Below are 22,159 nucleotides of genomic sequence, written 5' to 3' on the forward strand. Positions count from 1 at the left end.
AATACTTGCTTATCATGGCAAAACATTTAACTAGACTAGCAAAGTGCCTTCAATATAACAAACTCTATTAGATCTTATTAGTAGAGGGAAGTGAGATTATCCAGATCAGACAAAAAGGCTCCATAGCTGAACTGGTTTTTTTGCAAGTTGCGGCTGTTCTACAGTGAGAAACCTACCTCAACTTCACTTAGCCTTGTAATTGTAACTCTGAGGGAACAACTCTGCATTATCACCACTTTTGCTAAACAAGATGTCTTGAACATAAAAGACTCGGAATGCTAGCAGAACTTACTATGAGCTATTTTTGAGCTTAAGGGATAAAAATACATTAATTGGGAGAGAAAAAAAAAAACCAAACCAGAAAACCTCAACAAACCACTACTGCATACAGACGATTGATTTTAATATCCCTATCAGGTGTTCTAAAAAAAATAAAAATAAAAAATTCCTCTACAGTTGTTTCCTTGAAGATGCATTTCTATTTATATTTCATTTCATAAGAATACTCAGGGACCTCAGAGAAAATTTGTATTTTATGATCCCACACAGTTCCCATCTCAGAAATGCATAACGTTGAAGAGAAAGAAGTTTCACTAGCAAGGCATAAAGTGGTCAGACCCATACATCCTTAGTAATCTAATTGTCTTTTTTTTTTTTTAAACACATTTTTGCTCCTCCTCTACAAAAAACTATCTGTATCATACTTCCACTATTAATAAAACTTTTGTGCTATTAATGATTCAAACTTTTCTGAGCATTCTGTAAGGATTTTACATTGGATACAGCCTCTTGGAGTAGCAAATCACGTTAAAATGCTTTTGCGGGAACACCGGCATTCTTGCACAAAGATATTTAGTGAACACAGGCTATAAACTTGACATTCCTTCACTGAAATTGCCTTTTACGCTTTTGAGGTAGACAACAAATAAAAGAAGTTGATCAAGGTTCCAATAGTATTTGGTTTGGGCACATTTACTTTACTCTAGGAATAACTGCATTGTCAGTTTGATGCGGCTTAGCCATCCTACTTACACCCACTAATTTTGAAGGGATTTCTTCATATACAAGATTCAAAAATTCTGGCAGTGCGTGCTTCAGCATCAACTGAATACTTCAGCAGTAGGAGAGCACAGTATGTTTTACTTCTTTGGCCCAAATTTTATCCTGTCAACATATATGCAATATATATGAACCGCCAACAGATAACGGAATTCGTTTCTTACCGGAGTTTCAAAAAAATTCTCTAAAGATAGTATATTCTCATCATACAACTCTACATGACCAAAGGACCTCACAAAGTATGCTTGTTTCACAAAGTATGCTTGCAGGCAAAGTAAGCGAAACAAACACATTCGACTGCTTTTAAATGTTTTCCAAGCAATCCAAGTTCTTTTGCTTGTTTTTCTTTCCATTTCTTGTCTGAGTCTTTTAGGAAGAAACTGTAAGTTTTCTGAACAAATTTATATACACTATGCACTAACAATGTTTCAGTAATTCAAATATTATGTATTGTTACCATGACCTGTTGTTATCAACAAGAATCTTCCACACGTGTTTTTTCTAATATTAAATTACCTCCCAAGGTTAATTAAAAAGCATTGTTTTAAATTTAACATACTGCAGACCCGTACTACTTTATATCCAAGAATATTAACTCTCCAAAACCTTAGCGTGCCTCCTTTCTAACTCAGCTTTAGAATGCATATACTCCAAGTCACAAAGCTGATGACCTCCAATACATATCCTAATTGTCTTATCCAATAATAAAATACCACAGAAGAAAGTTTGCCAAAATAAAAATGGGAATATTTATTATCTTTTCTACTAAAGCAATGCAGATCTTTTGTGATTATATATCGGTCTTTGCAAATGTTTCTACAGCTCAAGTCATACTTTTCAATTTTGTAAAAAAATTAGACACATACTTCATAAAAACAAAGACACGGGGTACGTCACTGAACAATTGGATAGTATTATAATTGTTAGCAGGGATGAGCAAAGAAAGCTCATGCTTATACTTAAACTCTGGCATTTGTGTCATTATCATATATTCAAGTGGGACAAAATGGGTACATTTTCCTTGCGCATTTTTAGGTCCACTTCCTAAGCTTTCAGAAATCAGCTAGCCTGTTAAATACTGAATTTGACCAAGAGAACCTAAACATTACTTGGCAGTAATACATGCACAAGATGCAGGGGAAGGAAGAAAATTAGACCCGTGCATACAGTACAAGACAAACTGTTACAATTGTCAAACGTGCGCTGGACAAAATTTAAAGTTTATGAAAAGTTTTATTTGTTGTCATGAAAATAGTTTCAGAAGCACATAATTATATGAATTATCTTCACTTGGCCTCCTGAACTTTCTTGGCATTCTGTTTTTCTTTCGCCTAGAAAACAAAGGGAGATGATGTTAAGCACCGCTAAGCCAAATATGATTTTTCTGGAGCTTTGACTCTTTCTGGAGCTTTGGACTCATTATGTTTTTGAAAATTGAACAAAATCTGCTGTAGAAGAGAGACATTTTAAATGTAAATTTAGACCCTTCAGAAGTATCCTACTACTATTTTACTAGGTTAATATATAAAGCCTTTTAAGAATACATCTAGGTTTAAGTAAATAAGATGAAAGAAACTAAGATCAGGTAACTTCCATAGAGGAAAAGAAGAGGTGAAAAAAGCAATCTTTTAAAACATAATTTAACCTTCATTTTTCACACCTCCATATTAATTTCATTTAACATAGAAATAACTCTTCCTAATGAAAACACTTTATGTTGTCACAAGAAAACACTGCATTCAGATACACTGATTATCACAAATTAAACTCTAAAGTAACCAAGACCTTATTTTTTCAGATCTTTCAAAAGAGCAGAGTGGAAAAAACCCCACCAGAGTTCCTACCAAGATATTTTCAAACAGATTCTCATAGAGCTGGTATCAATTGATAGATCAAATTGACAGGGAACTAGAATTTTCTTCCTTATGAATTTTGTGAAAAAAGATAAGGCAAGAAGACTAGCCATCTTTCTGTAAAAATATTTGTTCATTCTGAATCAGACTGCTCCTTGTTACCACTTATTCCTGAACAGAACTTTATCTAATTCAGTCTTAATTTAGAATTAAGACCTGTTATCACCAGCCACTTGGGTTCACTGGAAACTTACTTGTAAAAGAAGCTTGACAGTGTTACAATAACTCCTGTTAACATGAAACTGGATTAAAACTCCACAAGTTACCCAAGAAAAGATTAAAAACTGAATGCAAAAGTTACTGTCTTATAAGCTACTAGCCTGCAATCGTATTTTCCTAAGCAAACTCAGCTAAAGAATGTACTCATTAAGTGCAGTATTTAGCTCTTTTTTCATTATAACAATATAGACATCCTTTTTCAGTGCGAGTTCAAAATCAGAGATACTGCCTATGGCACACGAGTAGGTATGCAAGCCAGCACTGATCTTATAACAACTGAAGTACTTGACTAGCCGTACAGTTCTATAACCTTGCCAAAGTGACAGACATACTTTAATAAACAAGCCTTAACGCAAACCTGAATAGTTAATTGATGTTAATGGCTAGATACTTTAAAAAAGGGAAAACAATGAGCCAGTAAATCATCAGAAAATGAAGAGAACAAATTTCAAGCTGCTTAAATTACCAGAACCTCTGTGCAAAGGTTGCCATCTAGTGTTGGCAGTTAGATAAATCAACAAAACTGAGTACTGGGCATCCAGGTTGGCAAAAGAAATGAATCTCGTACATAAACGTCTGTGTATGTATACACTTAAACAATCTTCAGTTCAAAAAAGGGATATTAAGATAGTACGGGGAACTCTACCACATACTAACTGGAGCTACACATCATAGTTTTAATAGGACTTCTAATCTCCCACGTAGAAAAGCCCAAATCACATGTGTCTTCTCCTGTACCATCTTATACCCTGTAATGTGATCATTTAGCTGATATTGAATTGCCTCTTGCTATACCACCACTAGAAAAACTTGTTGAGGTTATCAAAGAGGAGATACAGTTTGCCTTTGCGTAATAGTGCAAAGCTGATTCATCCCTCCAGGCTCCACTCGAATTGTGCCTCTTGAGAGCTGCAAGGGACTATCAGATAAACTAGCAATATATCTGAATGTAGCGGTTTAAATAAGCAAACCCATCCCATTTATGCTTCCAAGACATTTGACTGCATTTTTAATTTTAATTAGAAGTTATGAAGAATTATAGTAATATACTGTTTCTTAAAAGTCAGCTAGGAAATACTCACTTTTTCTACTAATGGTATTAACTGTTGGTGCTCTGCTAGAGTCTTTAATAATTCCATGATGAAAGGCAGGTAGTTATGTTTTCTTCTAATATTTTCGATCTAAAAATAAATTAAAAGCATTATCAGAATTATTATATAGCTAAACAGGGATTTTTCCCATCCCTGTCATTGTCCAACCTCTCTCAAGAGCTGAAGTTCTTTTTTTAAATTTCAGTCAGCCAAAAAAAAGTTGAAGAAATAAAAATCTGAGCACACAGTGAGAAAGTATATGCTGGATGAAGTTACTGCTTAAGGCACAAACTCTCCTTACAGTCTTTTGTCATACTAGCCAAAAACCCCTCAATGATTAAGTAGGTTATGTGGTTTAGCCACTGCTGCAACACTGACAAGTACTGCTACCTAAACTATTCACTTTTCCCCCACCCCTTAACTTATATTGCAATTCAATCTATGTAATTTTTTATAGTCCCTTGTGTAGAAGTGGCCGCAGCATATAGGCTGAAGACTTAAACATTTCTGTAATGCAAAAGCATAACTATTTTTTTTTTTAATACTAAATACTTTGCAGCTCCTACAATGGTTCAATCCTTCAGAAAGGTAAGAGATTGTTTGGTTTTTCAACTGAGAGGAATGACCTCCATAGACCCCAAGTAGATACCCTAAACATAAAAAAAAATAATAATAAAAAAAATAATTAAAAAATTGACTTTTAAGCTGTTTCCATAATATTTCCACATACTATTAGGAACATCAAGGTTTTTAACCCCGCAATTTCATTTGTTTGCTTACTCTCATGATTGGTAAAGCACATGCTTTGGGGTAGATTTTTTTATTTACAGAGTTTCTTGAATTGCATCCTGATGCCGTGGAACAGAATGTAGTAACACTGTTTTAGAGACAGATAACAACACTTCACAACTTAACACATGTACTGTAGAAATGTATTTGAAATTATCATTAGAATTACTGAAGTCTTGGTCTGTACCTTCTAGAAACCAGTAAAAAAATTCTTTGATTTTTAGTGATAAAACCATAAAATTCTAGTGAAAAACATTTATTTCATTTCTTTATCCTTTGATATACACAACTTTTAAAATTTAATTTTAATCTAGCCACTTGCTATACTACCCCAAAACCAGGTTAAGGGACTAAGAAAAAAAAAAAATTAGTTACCCAGCTTTTTTTTCCCCTCAAAACATTCCTTTAAAGCTATTAGGGAATTACAAAAAAGTACCAGGTGATTTCAGAGAAACTCTCCCATATCTCATTTCATCAATACCACATTTGACACTGATTCTGGTTTTTTAGGCAAAGTGAGCTTATACGAACGCTCTGTAGAAAAAGAGTTATGACTAACACCTCAAAGTCCTTCTAGTAAAAAACCAAAAAATCCTACTTAGTAATAGGCCATTGTTACATACAGCAGTGTAATTAGCAATCCCAGTGAGAAAAGACTGATTAGCCTTCTGGGGCACGTAGAGCAACTTCTTTGTAGGAGTTCTAGAACTCACTTTGCTTCAAAAAAAAAAAAAATTAAGATACAAAGAAGCGGCAAAACAAAGGGAGCTACAGAGATCATTATAAATCAACTTGTAAGCCTTATACTAAAAGGAAGCAAACCAGTATTATAAGAAAGGTGGGGAGAAACTGCTCAGCAGAGCTTGTTGTGATCCGATGAGGGGTAATGGTTTTAAAATAGAAGGAAGCAGATTCAGACTGGATATAAGGGGAAAAAAAAAAAAAAAAATTATGCTGAGTGTGGTGGAACACTGGCCTAGGCTGCCCAGAGAAGTGGTGGATAGCCCATCCCTGGAAACATTCAAGGCCAGGTTGGATGGGGCTCTGAGCAACCTGATCTGGTTGGAGATGTCCCTGCTCCTTGCAGGGGGGCTGGACTGGATGGGCTTTAAAGGTCCCTTCCTACCCAAACCAGTCTATGATTCTATAATTAACCTGGAAGTTCAGGAATGCAGTATGAATTTTACAGAACAGTCTTTCTTGTACCTATCCAATTCCTTCAGATTAATTGCAACAGCCTCCCATAGACATAAGAGCTGGCTTTTCCTTACAACTTTTCCAATAGTTTCATCAGAAAAGGAAAGGCTACATACCTTATATCTTTTTAATTTTTGGTTCTCTTCTTCAATTAACATCTGGTATTTCGCAACTTCTGATTTTATAGAACTTAACATATTACTACTTTGATCTGTATCCATAGGCTCCTCCTTCCACAAAACAGAAAAAGTGAAATAGATTACATGAATGCATTTAATTTTTTTTTTTTTAACAGAAAATAAATATTGTCTTAAGAGTATTTCTATCACAGAAAGATTCAGTTTTGCTTACAGTTACAAGAACATTCAAGGCATTTTTGCAGTTATAAGCATAATAGTTCAGGTAGAAGGAAAAGAACAGCTCCACTACCACACCAAATTAGTGAAGACAGAGCAGCACAATGACAGGGTCATACTGTGTCGAGTGCTCAAATCAGCTCATGCAGAACTAAGCAGCTGCAACAGTGCATCCATACAGCACTGCACTGTGTTGGACAGATATGTGGTAACCCTTCCCTGCTTTTGTGGCGATACTCCACTTGGAGCAAGGAAAGGAGGTGGTGAATAACAAAGCACAGACACAGAACTATGATCAGAGAACTACTCCAGTAACTGAAACACCATGGCCTACCTCTGCAAGCTGCTGCTGTAATTCTGCAATCTTCTGCTCATATATCATCTTTCTGTCAGATACAATAGCCATCAAGTTAAACCTTATCTCACCTTCACTGTATCTAAATGAGGAACAACAAAACAAACAAACAGTTTAAAAATCTATCATTAACATGACAACTCAAAAACCTCCTCCATGATTTCATTATAAAAGAATGCATTTTGCTGGGAAAAATAAAGAGAAAATCTAAATGGATCTATTAAGTTGTGCTATCAATCCAATCTTATCATGAAATAAAATCAGACCCCAGATGAGCACTATCCAATACGTAACTCCTAATAACCTCCTCTCCCAAGATATTACTATTGCTGTCTGGAGTCACAAAAAAAAAAAATATTGAAACTGTCCAAAAAAAGAAAACAAAACATTATATAGTTGACAACAAAACTTGCACAAGAGTGCTACACACAGTAATTTTTACTTTCTCGTTATTGTTACTTGTTAGAGAACTTTGGAGACTTCTTCATACAACGTGAAAAGTACATTCAACAATTAGACCAGCAGGTCTTTCAGAGTTTAATTACTATCAAGTCCCATTTGGAGAATTGTTTTGCTTACAAAAAAAAAAGTCTTCAAGACTTTGAAAATAATTTTCTAAAAATGGCATAAAATCAACTTTATTTCTAACATGTCTGGGGCCACAGTTTGGGGTTGGAGCTAAGAAGTAGGAGATCTTCTACAGTATGTTTTTCTCACTTAAATTTCTAAAACAAGCCACATACCTCAGAAAAACTTGTTCTCTGTAAATACCAGTTGGATATAATTATTATCTGGTATTTTTAACTCTAAGTGCACACCCAAACTTTATCCATGGCAATAGCACTCTTAGTTTTCACTTGCAAAGATACACAGCTGACTAACAGAGTTCATAATCTTCTTCTTCCTCTCTCAGAGTATTAGTAGGACCTCTCTTCACTACACAGGTACCTACTGTGATTAATCATACAGGAACACAGCATATTTGAGACTTATCTACCACCACATTTGGCTCATGGTGGGCAATAGGTTCTGAAGTCACACAGTGATATGCACATAAAAATGACGCATAAGTGTAATTCCTAAGAAATTCAGCTGAAAGTCTTTAATTGTAGGAAATTAAGAATAAGCAATTGTTAAACATATAAAAGGTGCTATATTTTAAAAACATCATGACCATTTACTTTTGTATACGTTTCTCTATGACAGGTCGTACAGCACTTATCCAGTCATCTTGATTGCATGCACCTAAAAAAAACACACACACACAAAAAAATTAATCATCTTTGCAAATTTAGGACTTGTATAATTCAGGCTTACGCAGCAACTTCAGAGGACGTAACAAATTTTTCCTTGGCAACTGCAGTCTCAAATTACTCAGGAGATTTTTTTTAAGAGGTGGAAGATATGTTTTTTAATAACATTTAGATAATGTACTGGCCAAAGCAATGGAGAAAAACTAAATTTTAAAGGCACAAGCACCTAATGTTTATTTTGTTGATAAGAAGAAGGGGACAGGAAGGAGGAAGCATGTTATGCAAGATCTTTATGACACAAAACAAATTAGTTGGTATGACAACATAAAAGTAAACAGCAAAAGAAAAAACATATGGATAGTTACAGTTGTTCCATTTAGATAAAATCAAGAGTTAATACTATGTAGATGCAATACGTTAAAAAGTCAGATGCAAAAAAAATGAAAGAATATATGACAGATAACTGGATTTTAAGATAAACAAGAGAATAACTAAAGGTTATTTCGTCAGTTGATAAGGCCTCTTCAAAAATTTCAAGACCTTACACAAAAATGAGACCCAGAAGTCTCATTATCTTGTGACCACAAAAATTACGTTACTGGTAAGTTTGTTGACGGTGTAGTCTCTCTAGTCAGACTAAAGAAGAGATTTAGCAGCAAGCCATTACTCAGCCTAAAAATACATACAACTGTCAAGAAAATTGGGAAAACACTCTGGAAATGGAGTGTGGAACATACTCAGATCATATCAGACTCAAAAGAAAGTGCAGACACATACGCATTGTAGAGCTTCTCAAGATATCAGATGGCACACATACTGCAAGTTAAGAAAGAATACAAGACACAAAACAGGAACAAGACTTAAAGAGAATAAAACAAATCTAAAAGTAGCTATTCTTTTTTTAAACAATTGGGAAAATATTTACTATCTAAGAAGAAAGCAGGCAGTGTGTAAACACCAGCCACATAATTTATAAAAAGGGTATGGAGTCAGCTGTATTCATGCTCCTGTGAGAAAATAAATGGATCACTTATAATCAACCTGTAAAAAGAAAATTAAAGAAAAAAAATTTAAAAAAAGAAAAAAAAAAAGAAGAAACTTTGAAAACATGACACGGGAGTTGTCTTCGGTGACAAGGTCACAAAAAGGAAGACATGGGGAAAAATATTGGCAAAAGCAATTGCACACTACCAGTAAGGAAAGGCAGAAAGATTACATAGTTTTACCAGTTTTTGTTACAGACAGCTCAGAACACAAGATATTTCCTCAGGTAAGGAGACCAAACATCCACAAGATGTGGATTATGTAAATTTCCGGAAGTTTACATAACCCATAGAAGTGGGTTATGTAAACTTCTCTTTTGCAACAAAACTATTAAGGTATTAGAAGACTACTGGATTGCATGGCCTGTTCGTTTGGCTACTGAAAGAAAGGAGAGATTATCAGAAATGTCAAAGAAGCAGAAATAAAATTGCATTTTCAGACCAACAAAAATAAAACAATATAAATGATTGCAAAAAAGGATGAGCCTGAATAGCACATTAAGAAAACTTGAAAGATACGCTTTATTTTCATAAATAACTTGGTTTGGTCCTATAACATAAAACTAATTTGTTGCAATAACCTATTGGTAAAATGAAGGATGTTCAGAAAAAAACAGAAAATATTACCTAAATCAATTGGTCCTTCCCTTAAGCCATCTAATTCATATAGCCGTCCATTAACAGGAACATAGCTTACGAAGTGAAATGCATCTTCTTCTTTCGCTGAAGACTTTGCATCAAATTCAAACATCTGTTGTCTGCAAAGAAAATTTTTTAAATTCTGAGATGAAAAAGAACTTGCTCAAATTTTGCCTAGATTTAAAACCTGTGTTACCTGGCAAAACTGTTGTGAACTTGCCGAATCACTTCTGAGTTGCTTAGTGCCAAACCTTTCATCTGAAAGTAAGTAACAAAATGAAACTGTAAGCCAACGTAGATATAACACTATAATATGTAAAATACAGAAAATAGTAGGCACTTACTGCAGCATCAAAACTTTGTGAAAACTCTTTAAATTCTGACAGAGTCTCTCCTAGGTGAATATCTTGATGGGCACAGTTTAATAGCACACTTACTATGGCTTGAGTAGCACAAGCATTATTAATGACCTAGAAAAAAGTGTTGAGAATTTGTTCAGTATCAATGATAAAAATTTCATTTAAGCTGAGCAGCGTTTTTCGTTACAAACACGTACTTTGTATGCTGATTCACACTGCAGCTTCACAGGCAGCAAATCTAGTCTGAGTAGCCACAAAAAAAGCCTTTGCTGTAGGAGACTAATAAAATGAATGCTGGATGGCTGTCATATACAATTCATTGATAAAGCAGATATTTCACACCTCTGCTTCGAAACTCTGTCATTCTACCGCCTCACCACCTCCGTAAAGTGATTAATAAAGGACATAGAAGAAACAGGAGCCCTCTGATCTCAGTGGAAAAACAAATAGAGCACTATTCAAAGCAAGCTGCCCAAATTATGTTATTTTATCTATGGTCATAAAAAAAAAAAGTCAGCTCTCCCAAACAGAACATCCTTCAAGTAATTACAGTTCCTACCAGGAGTAAGAGCTCAAATAAATATTAATTTGGGGCAATAAAGCACATTATGGAATCCAGAATTTTTATAAAAATGTTGCATTGGGAAAATAAATTTCAAATATCCTAGGGACAAACTAGTACAATTTAGAGGTGTTCCAAGATGTAAAGATTTTTTTTCAAAAGACGGTTTGCTGAATAATAAGCCATATGAAATTTTATATTTTTCACTTGTGTCTTAATCTACAATATACCTATCCTTTTCAATCTAAGGTTTAAGTCACCAGTTTGTGTGACATTGCTCTTTAAACTTAAGCATTAAATATTCAATTTTTAGAAAATATAAACAAACTCCTTCCTATTACAGCCATGTCTTCAATGTTGCTTAGTAATATCCAAAGTAAAATACAGTATTTTTTTAAAAAAGAGAGATTACAAGGATTATTAAATATAATTAGATTTGATTAAAAGTACAAATCAAATGGTATAAGGCCATAATACAAGAAAGACTTTATATTAGCAGTTTTTTTCCTCAGTGAGCTATAGGCTAGGAGAAATAATGTATCCTCAGTCTATGAGACTATTTTGCAATTGAAAATGCTACTTAAACCTTAGGACTGGGAGACAGGATGTCAATTTTGTACTAAAAAAATGAAAATTAATGCAGGGCTGTGAATATGAAACCACTTCCAACAAGAAAGGAGAAAGAAAAAAAAAAAACCCAAAAAACAACCAAACACAAAGCCACCACCACCAACCTGTTTTACAATCAAAGCTAGTCCCTAACAAACCAAAATCTACTATGTTAACACTGTAAGTCACATCATATATTCATTTTCTGTACTTCAGGGTGTTCTTAGTTCAGATTATGTCTGTATAGTACAGATGATAAAGAAATAATAAAGTACTTAAAATAAGAAAAATACAACCTAATTGACTTAAATGGTAATCAAGGGAGTCAACTACACATGCAGAACAGATTCCAGCAACTGAAACTCACATTAAACAAACTGCAGGTACACAAGCTAAAGGCTGGAGTTTACACAACTACAAAATAAAGGACACAGAAGAAAAATCCATCAAGGGCAGTGAAATAACAAACAAGAGTAGCAAAGTTAAAAACCACAAACTACTAAAGTGGCATAATTCAAGAGAATTAATACTATAACACAGGAAAAGGAACGAAGAACTAAAGATTCTCTGAGCTATGACTAGAGAAAGGTATCAGAGACAGTTCTAAAAGTAGTACTAGGATGAAAGCAGGAAGATCCTACGGGGATTAGAGTGGGCTAAGCTGAAGCAGTGTTTACAACATTTTAATTAAGCTGACAGAGAACAGAAAGAAGATAGAGACACCTATGGTGAAGAACTATTAGAACAGTGCTATTATGATGAAGAGAGGGCCACTACAGCAAACTGCACTTGTTAAATAACTAATACAGGACATTACAGGGACAGACAGAACTAAGTGGCAACTATTTTTAACTGCAAAATCAAGATGGAACAATCAGTTGCTCTGGCAGACTGCTAACCCAATAACGGCTTCAAAAAAGGAAAGGGAAATTAAGAGATTTTGTGCCTAGAGGCAAGATCAGCACAGAAATTGTTGGACCAGCTGAATACAGGAGCTTTAAGCAACAGCAAAAATAGGAGGACAAATTAAACCTGGCAGGGAATTTGTAGTCTCAGCAACTTGCCTTTCAGCATAAATATATTTTTGTATTCCAACTACAGTATGAGAGGAGTCTGTTTAAGTGTATAAAGACTAAGTTCAACAATCTTGTTTTACTGCTAAAAAACAACACGCAACAGATGCGGATCTTGGACTAGTAGCTCCCAGCTATTGTAATGGAAACACAATATAGAACTACAAATACTCTTCAGAAAGTGAGAGGCAGGAGGCAAAGAAAAGGCAGCAAGCACAGTCCTGTAGCAGAGGAACAGAAGCAAGCGCAGGTGATATGCATAAAAAGACAATGTGTTCCTGGATCTAGATGACAGGAGAGAACTACCAGGAGGGAAGAAGGAGCTAGTGGTAATTTCTGGGCAGGGCGAGGAGCATAGAGCGAGGAGGAGGTGATCGCACTGTACCAGATGCAAACGAATGCAAGGGTTATTTATCACATGGGCACAGCTTCCTATCAACGCACACAGCCAGTCCAGCACTGCTATACACACAAGCTAGTGAGTCCTTTGAGAGCAAAACTAGCCAGGATCTACCCTAATTTCCTATGTGTCTTACTTAGGGTGTCTCACAGTTGGCAGAAAACATTTTATGCATTCAGACAGCATGACAATATATGCAGGTTGTCCCAGAACGATTTTTATTTTGACTTGAAGAAACTTCAGAGGATTTTCTGTATTTGTCCAGAAATCTCAACATTTGCCTGTATATTTCTGCCCACAAAGTCCTAGTGAGATATTTGATTGATCAATATTCAGGACTCCAACTTAAAGTAGATACTCCTATTTGAAAGATTTTGCTAGCAAAGTACAAGGTTTTTGTAATAAGATTTGAAAGGAAATAATATATATACAGATAAACATGCACATTAATGAGATGATCTCAAAAAAAATTAAAAAAAAAAAATTGTCGTATCACAAAGTGAAGCTTAGCCTAAAACAAGCAAAGGAACCACTTGAATAGGCTACTCTGGCACACTCTTTAATTGAGACATGTAACTTCACAAGCATATACCTCTCCCTATGGATCCAATCTGAGTTTCCGGGTCAGCTTAAGGCTGAAGCCCTTTAAGTTCTTGACCTGCATCCTCTATCTGATGGATTACATATTTTGTTTTTCAAATGCTGTGGACAATCCTGTGCTGCAATCGGTAGTATAACCAGCAAGTCCCTGGGGTTCACCTACTAAGCACCTCAATGTTACTAAACAGTTGGTTTTACAAAGCTCAACGTGAAAAATTCAGCATTAGGAAAAAGTTCCAAAACCTATGATTATTTAAAAATCCCATCTGATTTTATTTATTTATTTTTATTCCTTTGGAATAAAGAAATAATCTTCCTATACTTATATTAAATTACTGAAAATATCTTTCTGACTTTGATTAGATGTGTTGCAAAATCATTTTGCTTCTTTTAAGTAATCTGTTATCCCAAGTTTAGCTTTAACACAGATATCTGGTCTATCTTAATGTTACCAAACCTGAAAATGTCAAAAATTTTGAGTTTGAAATCAACTGAAGTATTGGAAATGCTTAAAGAGATATGTATATGCTTCTATTTGTGGCCCACAGATAAGTAAAGACCAATGTTCTGTTATTAAAAGTATAATTTAGAAGACCCTTCTTCTGAAGGTATACAGATTTTATTCACAATTAATGAAGTTAATGTTTTATTATCACAATTGTAATGTTCTATCATCACAACACAGTATAAAATAAATACATGGCACAAAACAAAGGCATGATACCAATACTTCAGTAATAAAACCTGAAGAGGTATTAAATAAATAGATTTTTGTACATAAGTCTGCAACAATGGCATTCTTTTTTGGCAAGATATGTTTCCACTTTTGCAGTGTTCAGCACAGAATACAGCTATTCAAAAGAGTGCTGAAGATAGCCAAATACATCAAGTGGTACAATTGTGTAGCCACTGTGTGTAAAAATAACAGCAAGGGCCTACTTAAGCAACACAGAAATCAGGAAATTCAGAGTTAAGGCTAAAAGTGTATCCTTAACTCACCTCATTGTGCCTAGGTATCCTAGCTCAAAGGGTATGTAAGATCATCCAGAGTTCTCTGGCCTCAAATAGAGGACCAAATCATACCTAGGCATAACAGGGAGGCCAAATATAACATGAGTGCACATAAAAGTGACCATTAAAAAAAGCTTTAATATGCATGCATATTAGACAGACACTAAAATTCAATCCCCCCAACATACTCATGATTTCACTTTGAACGAGATCATTTGGAATTCAGCTACAACATCACTATGAAAGTGGATATGAGTAAAATGTGAACATGCACAAGCTTCTCCTCAAAATTGTGTTTCCTAATGCAATTTTAAAGATGTTCAGCAAAACACAGTTTGAGAACTGTAGCCTTTTACATCTAACTAAAGTTTCCCCCACACAAAATGAAACCATTTTTGAGATGGAACATTTAATTAAAATTGAACATAAATGGAGCCATGCTGTAATTACATCGTTTGTCTCCTATACTGAATTGTTGCTACATATTAACAGTTACATAGTATTGCTCATAGAGGATTCAGAATGATACTTTAAAACTTCTCTGCAGTAAAACGGATTGTACCAGATGTCTTTAGATGGTAATATGTAAAAGAAAATGTATGGGAAAGAAAACAGAGCCAAAGACCTATTGCGGTTTTTAGGGCTGCAGTGTCACGTCAGTCTTGAAGATACAGATCAACAGACCAATAATCTTAAGCATAAAAAATTTTGCCAACCCAGAAAACAAATCTATTTGTTCTGGGGTTCCAGTCTACAAATGAACATATGGTTATTTTACTCATCCCTTTCGTAATTAAGGGAAAAAAAAAAAAAAGAAAAAATAATAAAAAAAAAAAAGAAGTCTTGACATGTGAAAAAGATTCTCAGAATCATAGAATGGTTTGGGCTGGAACGGTCCTTTAAAGGTCATCCAGTCCAACCCCCCTGCAAGGAGCAGGGACATCTCCAACCAGATCAGCTTGCTCAGAGCCCCCTCCAACTTGGCCTTGAATGTTTCCAGGGATGGAGCATCCACCACCTCTCCAAGAAACCTGGGCCAGTGTTTCACCACCCTCAGTGTAAAACATTTCTTCCTTATGTCCAGTCTGAATCTACCTCCCTCTTTCCTGAAAGATATCAAAACCCCATCCTCAAAGCCACCATAAAATTGGACTTAAAACATGCACAGAGAAAATAAAGGCACATGAGCCAAGCTGCATGATTGCTGGTAGGCGTTGCTACTTTACAATAGAAATATTTAATATTAATGCTTGTCTTCCCTTGTGCCTCTGTGTGACTCAGAAGGATTCATAGACTGCTGTTTCAAGAAATGCAGTAACCTCAGCACTACTATAAAGAAACTCTGTTCTCTCTCACTTACCTTTTACCAGCTTTGGCTTGTAGAGACTCACTGAACAAATACATCTCATAACGTGGCAGGAGACCAGCCCAGAAAATATGCACAGAGAATCTACAGAAAACTCCTGGCTGATGAGCTGCACTGGCTCAGGGAAGTTCAATGAGCAGCTAAGCCATTGCAAGAGAGGAAGAGAACCATGCAGTCGAAAAGAGACAGGCTGCGAGGACCAAGATGTCCTGCTCTCATCAGCAGCAAATCATCAGATCAGCCATTTGCTTCAGAAAATACTATCAGTCCTCAAAACATAGCTTCTCAATTTGGATCTCTAAGGCTAACTTCCTCCAATGTGAAAGTCACCACAGCTGAACTGGTATTACAAAACCCTCCAAAATACAAAAACCAGTTTCCTTCATTCTGTTGACTTTTAATTTTTATTTCTTTTTGACTATTTCACTAGTTGTTCAGTCACAATACCTCAGTCCAGACAAAACTGAACTGACATGAAACAAACATATATATGTCTACAAGATACGTTTTGATTTTGCTAAGCCACTGCACTTGACTAACACACAACACTAAAACATTAAAAAGATATTCTAATGTTAAATGCTTTGCAAGCTACTTCTGAAACATACATTCCACGCCATCAAGTGGTGTAACTAGGTACTACTATTTTAAAATAGCGAACACTTTTAGAAATCGCTTTCCATGTTGAAATTAACAAATTCTTAGAACCACTCCAGCACACCCTCTAAAGGCAGAAGGTGAACGAGTGGGAAGATTAGAAAGTTCCTACACCTCCACAAAAACATTTTACTCTTAAGGAAACAGTAAAATATGAATGCTTCAAAGAAAGCCACAAAATAAAGACGACTTTTGATTGTTAGCCTTTAATTTTCTGGTTTTGTTAGTAAGTCTAACATTATCCAAATTTTCTGATGTACATTCTGCAATCCCAACTTAAAGCTCAAAAAAGCTCCTTTTAGCTACTTGCTTTTCACCACAGTGCCATGCTTCAAAAACAGAAATGGAAAGGGGGAAAAAAAAAAAAAAAAAGCAAAAGTGGAGCAAGCAGACAAATGCTTTGAAACTTTTTAGCATCCAAAAGAACAGCAATTTCAGAAGAACCTCTTCTACTCACAGGAAACAAGAAAGATGAATTCCCTCAAATAAGACCAAATCTGCCTTCATCTTAAAAAAAAACCTCTCTGTATTCCTATCAGAGTAACTTCCTCCTGCTAAGTAACTACCCTTTGAGAGTTAGGTCAAAGATTTTTCCTGAGATTCTTTGCCTCAAGGCTATTCTGTAACCACAGCCTACTGATCACTAACAGCGTCTTTGATTAGGTAAAAATTACAACCTAAACCCGTGCCTATCACATCTGTCAACCTATAAAGACATTTGGCAAACTACTGCTGCATCATAAGAACGCTGGACACTGCTTGGCAGGACTACTCAAGAGTTGCAGCAGGGCAAGAATTAAGAAAACAGTCTTAAAAAGAGACCAAGAAATAAAGTCATTCATAATAGCATAAAACAGTAAGGTGACTGTAAAAGAAACAAATTAAAGATTATTATCTGCACAACAGCAGCACATGTGCAGAGTAGCCAGGAGAGCTACAGATATACCTCATGTTAGCATTGCTTTCCATATTTCTATGCTTTTAGCTAGAAGCATGTGGAGACTTACTTATATCCTGAAATTTACACATAAAACACTTCCCTGTTTGTGAAAACAAAACAAAAAACTCACAAACAAACAAAAATCCGTAAAACAAACAAAAAACCCAAACCCAACAACCAGTCTATGCACCAGTCTTCACAGAAAGCCTCATAATTTGCCCTTTGATATGAAAGCTTTGTAATTAACACATGCAGGGTTACACTTTCTGGTTGGACTGTTACATTTATCACTGTTTGAGAAGCAGGTCTTGAAAGAGAGCTAAAAACATTTTTAAAATACTCCTACTTTCATTCTGGTTACTTTCTCTTGCTTTTCTTGCTTGCAGAAAATATGCACAGCAGCCTGTCAAAGCTAACACAAAATCTCAGTACTACTCAGTATTTAATAAAACACAATAGATTACATTAACAAAAGCAATTTCTTTTGTAATTTCTAATTTAAACTCACCTTTCTGATTTAAATACTTAAAACTCCCATGCCAAAATGGTCTGCAAACTCTTAAAGGAAAGTATTATCCAGTTATACCGCCCTAGCTGCAGAGCATTTAAGAAACACAAGAAATAAGAAGTGGAACAAAATAAACATTTCTTCCTAGAATTTGTTGAAAGTGGTTTCAAAAAAATGAATTGCTCATTCTGCTGAGAATGTTTACTAAGTAGTTCTTTATTGCACAGAAGAGTGAATTACTTTTATAGGAGAGGGCTAACAAACAGTTAAGAGCTTTACTCTTCCATACCTGATGATATTTTGTCTGACTTGGCAGATCAATTTGATTTGTTTTGTTAATCATCCTTCAATACTCTCACAGAATTTCTTAGTTATTTCACCTTGTAAAAATGTTAATTTTTGTGTACATATTAATAAAAACATAATTTATTTTTTAGTATTAAAAGCAATGTTTCATGATATATCTAAGAAAAATACTGAACTTGGCTTACCTGTTTAGCAAAAAATATTGTATCCAGTCTGGAATCTTGAACAACAGAACCTGCCGGTTCCTCTCCAGGCTGCCACTTGAAGAGGAAAATCAGCCCATGTACTGGCCTAAAAAATAAAATTGATAGCAAAAAAAAAAAAAAAAAAAAAAAAAAAAAAAAAAAAAAATCTGTACTGATGAAAAATATCAAAGCTAGAAACTTCTACTATAATTTAACTGTATGCTGGTAGAATAATTCTGTTAATTAGTTATTCTTCCTAAACATAAGGAACTTGCACTGAAATTTTCAGATATGGTCTTTTAATTAGGCAGAACATACTTCAGGCTTCTTTCCGTATACGCTAAACAATCCCAACCAGAGTTAGCATTTAGTCAGTAATTTTCATAAACCAGGGCCGGTTTTCCTGCTTACCGTAGCTATTACAGTTGCACAACCTTCTTTTGAACTTGTTAGTGATAAATAGCTATCAAAACATTCATGTCAGTCATTCACATTCAATCATATATAAGAGCTGGAACTAAACTTCTGGTAATCCTCTTAGGCGTAAATGGAATATTCAAGAGGAGCTCTCGTGAAACTACATGCTTTGAGTTATCTCTCTGAGAAGTAAGAGAAATCCAGTTTTCGCTACTAAAACTGTGTCTTGCTTTTCAGACTGCATGTCTTGCATAGTAAACAGATTTACTGCATGTTGCACTGTATTTAGTATTCCCATAAAACAAAAATCTATTAGTAAAGAATTCTCACAAAGTCTACCGCTACATTAAAGCAAAAACTTATTCATCATATCAACCTGAATTTAAAGTCATCGCCACAAACATGCCACCAAAAATTTATCTACAAAAAGTAAACATACTACTGTACTGCATAAGAAACTTTTCCTAAGCTCTGATCAGAAGTTTGAGATGTCTTTTTAAACAGTGGGTCCATTGAGGGAATTTGAAAAATGCTACGCATTATTATACTCTTTAACTCTTATTGTTTAAGTTAAAGTATTGTACATGTGCGTGGGAAGGAAAGAAGCTGGCCACTACTAAAGACTAGAAAGATATATATCTAACAGTACAAGCAAGCCAGCTGTTACTTTATGAAAAAAACAGGTAACATTCTGACTAAGTATCATACGAAGTACAAAGTGCAGGCAGCAAATAAACCACTTCTCAGGCAAGATTTCTGCCATTCAGGTGTTAATTGTCAAATATCTTCAGTCGGGCAAAAATTCTAAAGTTACATCTTCTGTACTAATTGCTCCATCTTCTGAAAGATGGATATCTGCACAGGAATAGAGTACTGTATGGGTTAGATTACATTTTCCTCTTAAAATCTAGTAAATGAACACTTAACACATCACAGACAAAATGGTAAAAGAATTAATACTGCCTAATGAGGGCAGAACTGTTCCATACGATATCAGTCACGGCCAGTTGTAACAAGACTATTTGCCTTCCTATACATATGGAAGTGGTTCTGCAGGAAAAACAAGTTACAACAGTATGCAAGTACAGTAAATTAATTCATTTAAGGCAACAGATGCAGTATCATGGTATGTGAGGAAGAAGGGAGATAAAGCAAGGAACAGAGGCTTGTCAAAGAATTTATCAAAGGATATAATGCAAGCCAATGACAAAATCATTAGAAATCTATTTTCACATTCTAGCTGCTATGGAAGTCTCTTTCCAAAACCAGAAAAGCTAGATTAAGTACCAAGGCATTAATAAAAAGTAAATTAATTGCCAGGTAGTCAATGAAATAAAAATCCTAATAAACTTCTGCGGAAATTGGGGAAAAAAAAAAAAAAAAAAAGAAAAAACCAAAACAACCAAACCTCAAGAACAAACAAAAAAGCCACCTGAGTTTAATATACATTCTTTCAGCAACTTCAGACAAATGTGAAAAAAACCATGCAGATTACAAAAGTGCCTTACTTCAATTTTTCAAAGTTCTCTGGTTCCAAACTCCATATTTCTTCAACTTGTGCTCCTCTACAACCTGAAACAAGCAAAGATATGGATTTCTTCAACTACCCCATTTAAAAGGCATGCAGCTAGTTGTCGTAATTTAATTCCAGCTGGCAACTAAGCACCATGTAGCCACTTGCTCACCCCCAACCCTCCCGTTCCGTGGGGAAATGGGGAGGAGAAAAAAAAGGAAAACTCACGAGTTGAGATAAAGACAGTTTACTAGGACACCAAAGGAAGAGATAATAATAAATTATTAATTATAATAATAGAATATACAAACTAACGATGCACAATTTCTCACCACCTGACAACCAATACAGGCCATCCCAAGGAGTGATTGCAGAGTGGAACCAAGAGTTATCTCAGAACAATGCTGACTAGCTATCTCAGAATAGTCATTTCCAGATTACTTCCCACCAGCCAACTCCCACTCATATACCAGGGATGACACCAATGTTACAGAATACTTCCTTAGGCCAGTTTGGGTCAGCTGTATTGGCTGTACCCCTCCCATCTCTTTGTACCTGCACACTCACAGAACTTGGGAAACTGAAGAAAAGTCCTCGATGTCTTAGCAAGAACTAATAACATCAGAGTATTACCAGCATTCTTCACATACAAACTCCATAATAACTCCAAAACACCGCTACTACTGGGAAGAAAATTAGCTCCATCCCAGACAAAACCAGGACACCAGTAAAGACAGACACATGAAATAACCACAGTAACATTTACAACTTGTACATCCAGGTTACGGAAAAGTCTATTTACAGGCTTTAACACATATTCATTAAAAAAAAAAAACCAAAAAAAACCCAAACAAACCAACCAAACAAGACAGGTCAAGAGAAGTCATTTCAGGAATTTCTCCTCTGTATGCTGATGCTGTCTTTGTAACAGAGCTACATTTAAAAAAGAAGCAAAGATGAGCATATCTTCAGTCATCTCACATCCTTTGTTTAACTGAAAATAATACTGTTTTTAAAGACACTGCCAGCTAGTCTAAAGCAGAACTTAAAACACGTATCTCCAGAGAAAGACCCATGATAGTAGACTGAAAATACTTTAAACAATACACTCCAAATCCTGTGTAGACTTATCTGTTGTTATGACCACACAAGCACCGTAATGCCAAAGACATTACATGCAAGTCAATACAAAATTCACTATTCCAAACGCCAAAGCGGCCCCTTGCAGGCCACCCAGCCGGCATGTGCCCACCGAGCTCCCCGGCACAACCGTACGTGTGCGCTGGCTGCTAGGCAGGGCCCCGCCACGGGCACCCACCGCCCCGAAACCGGGCCTGCCCCGCCGGGGCCGGGCCGCTGCCCGCGGTCAACGCGTGCGGGCTGCCGGGGAGGCACGGCGCTGCCGGGGAGGCACGGCGCTGCCGGGGAGGCACGGCGCTGCCGGGGAGGCACGGCCCGCGGCGGCCGCGCAGAGGTCACAGCAGACGCGTGGATTCCCACTCGCGCTCCTCGACCGTGGCCTCAGCACCCCACCGCCTGCCCAGCGGCGCGACCCCCCCGGCCCCGCTTCCCCCTCACCGAAGCCCTTGATGAGCTCCGTGAAGACGCCCGGGTCGCTCTCCATGAGGCACCACTCGCCGGCGCTGCTCCCTCCCGACATGGCGGCAGCCGGCGCGCCCGCGCGTTCCCTCCCTCAGGTTCGCCGCCGCCGGCCGGTTAAGCTGCGAGGCCGCCGCACG

At 36.1% G+C, this 22,159-nt stretch overlaps 1 protein-coding gene across 3 annotated transcripts; it reads right to left on the reverse strand.

Moving 5' to 3' along the window:
- Positions 1–1,784: 1,784 nt before the first annotated feature.
- UCHL5 (ubiquitin C-terminal hydrolase L5) lies at positions 1,785–22,159 on the reverse strand. 3 transcript variants are annotated; one of them, XR_015259257.1, is made up of 12 exons: positions 21,999–22,159; positions 20,416–20,479; positions 18,491–18,596; positions 10,259–10,384; positions 10,111–10,172; positions 9,903–10,033; positions 8,161–8,224; positions 6,959–7,061; positions 6,385–6,498; positions 5,063–5,136; positions 4,274–4,372; positions 2,273–2,390 (listed from the first exon to the last, which is right to left on the reverse strand). XR_015259257.1 is itself a non-coding variant. In XM_086753962.1 (11 exons), the coding sequence occupies exons 1-11, from the start codon at positions 22,078–22,080 to the stop codon at positions 2,346–2,348; spliced, it is 996 nt and encodes a 331-aa protein (XP_086610088.1). In that variant the 5' UTR covers positions 22,081–22,159; the 3' UTR covers positions 1,785–2,345. The 3 variants fall into 3 exon arrangements, 2 of the variants coding, with proteins under 2 accessions (XP_086610088.1, XP_086610089.1); XM_086753962.1 differs by lacking the exon at positions 5,063–5,136 and having other exon boundaries at positions 1,785–2,390; XM_086753963.1 differs by lacking the exons at positions 5,063–5,136; positions 20,416–20,479; positions 21,999–22,159 and adding an exon at positions 14,517–14,600 and having other exon boundaries at positions 1,785–2,390.

Source organism: Chlamydotis macqueenii, chromosome 8 (assembly GCF_036417535.1).
Source record: "Chlamydotis macqueenii isolate bChlMac1 chromosome 8, bChlMac1.mat, whole genome shotgun sequence".
NCBI lineage: Eukaryota > Metazoa > Chordata > Aves > Otidiformes > Otididae > Chlamydotis > Chlamydotis macqueenii.

Coding starts and splice junctions, on each gene's coding strand:
- UCHL5 (XM_086753962.1), bottom strand. CDS start 22,080: ATGTCGGGAGGGAGCAGCGCCGGCGAGTGGTGCCTCATGGAGAGCGAC. Junction 10,385..18,490: donor CAATATTTTTTGCTAAACAG/GTAAGCCAAGTT, acceptor ACTTTTTTCTAG/GTCATTAATAATGCTTGTGC. Junction 8,225..9,902: donor GGAAGGACCAATTGATTTAG/GTAATATTTTCT, acceptor TGTTTTTTTTAG/GTGCATGCAATCAAGATGAC.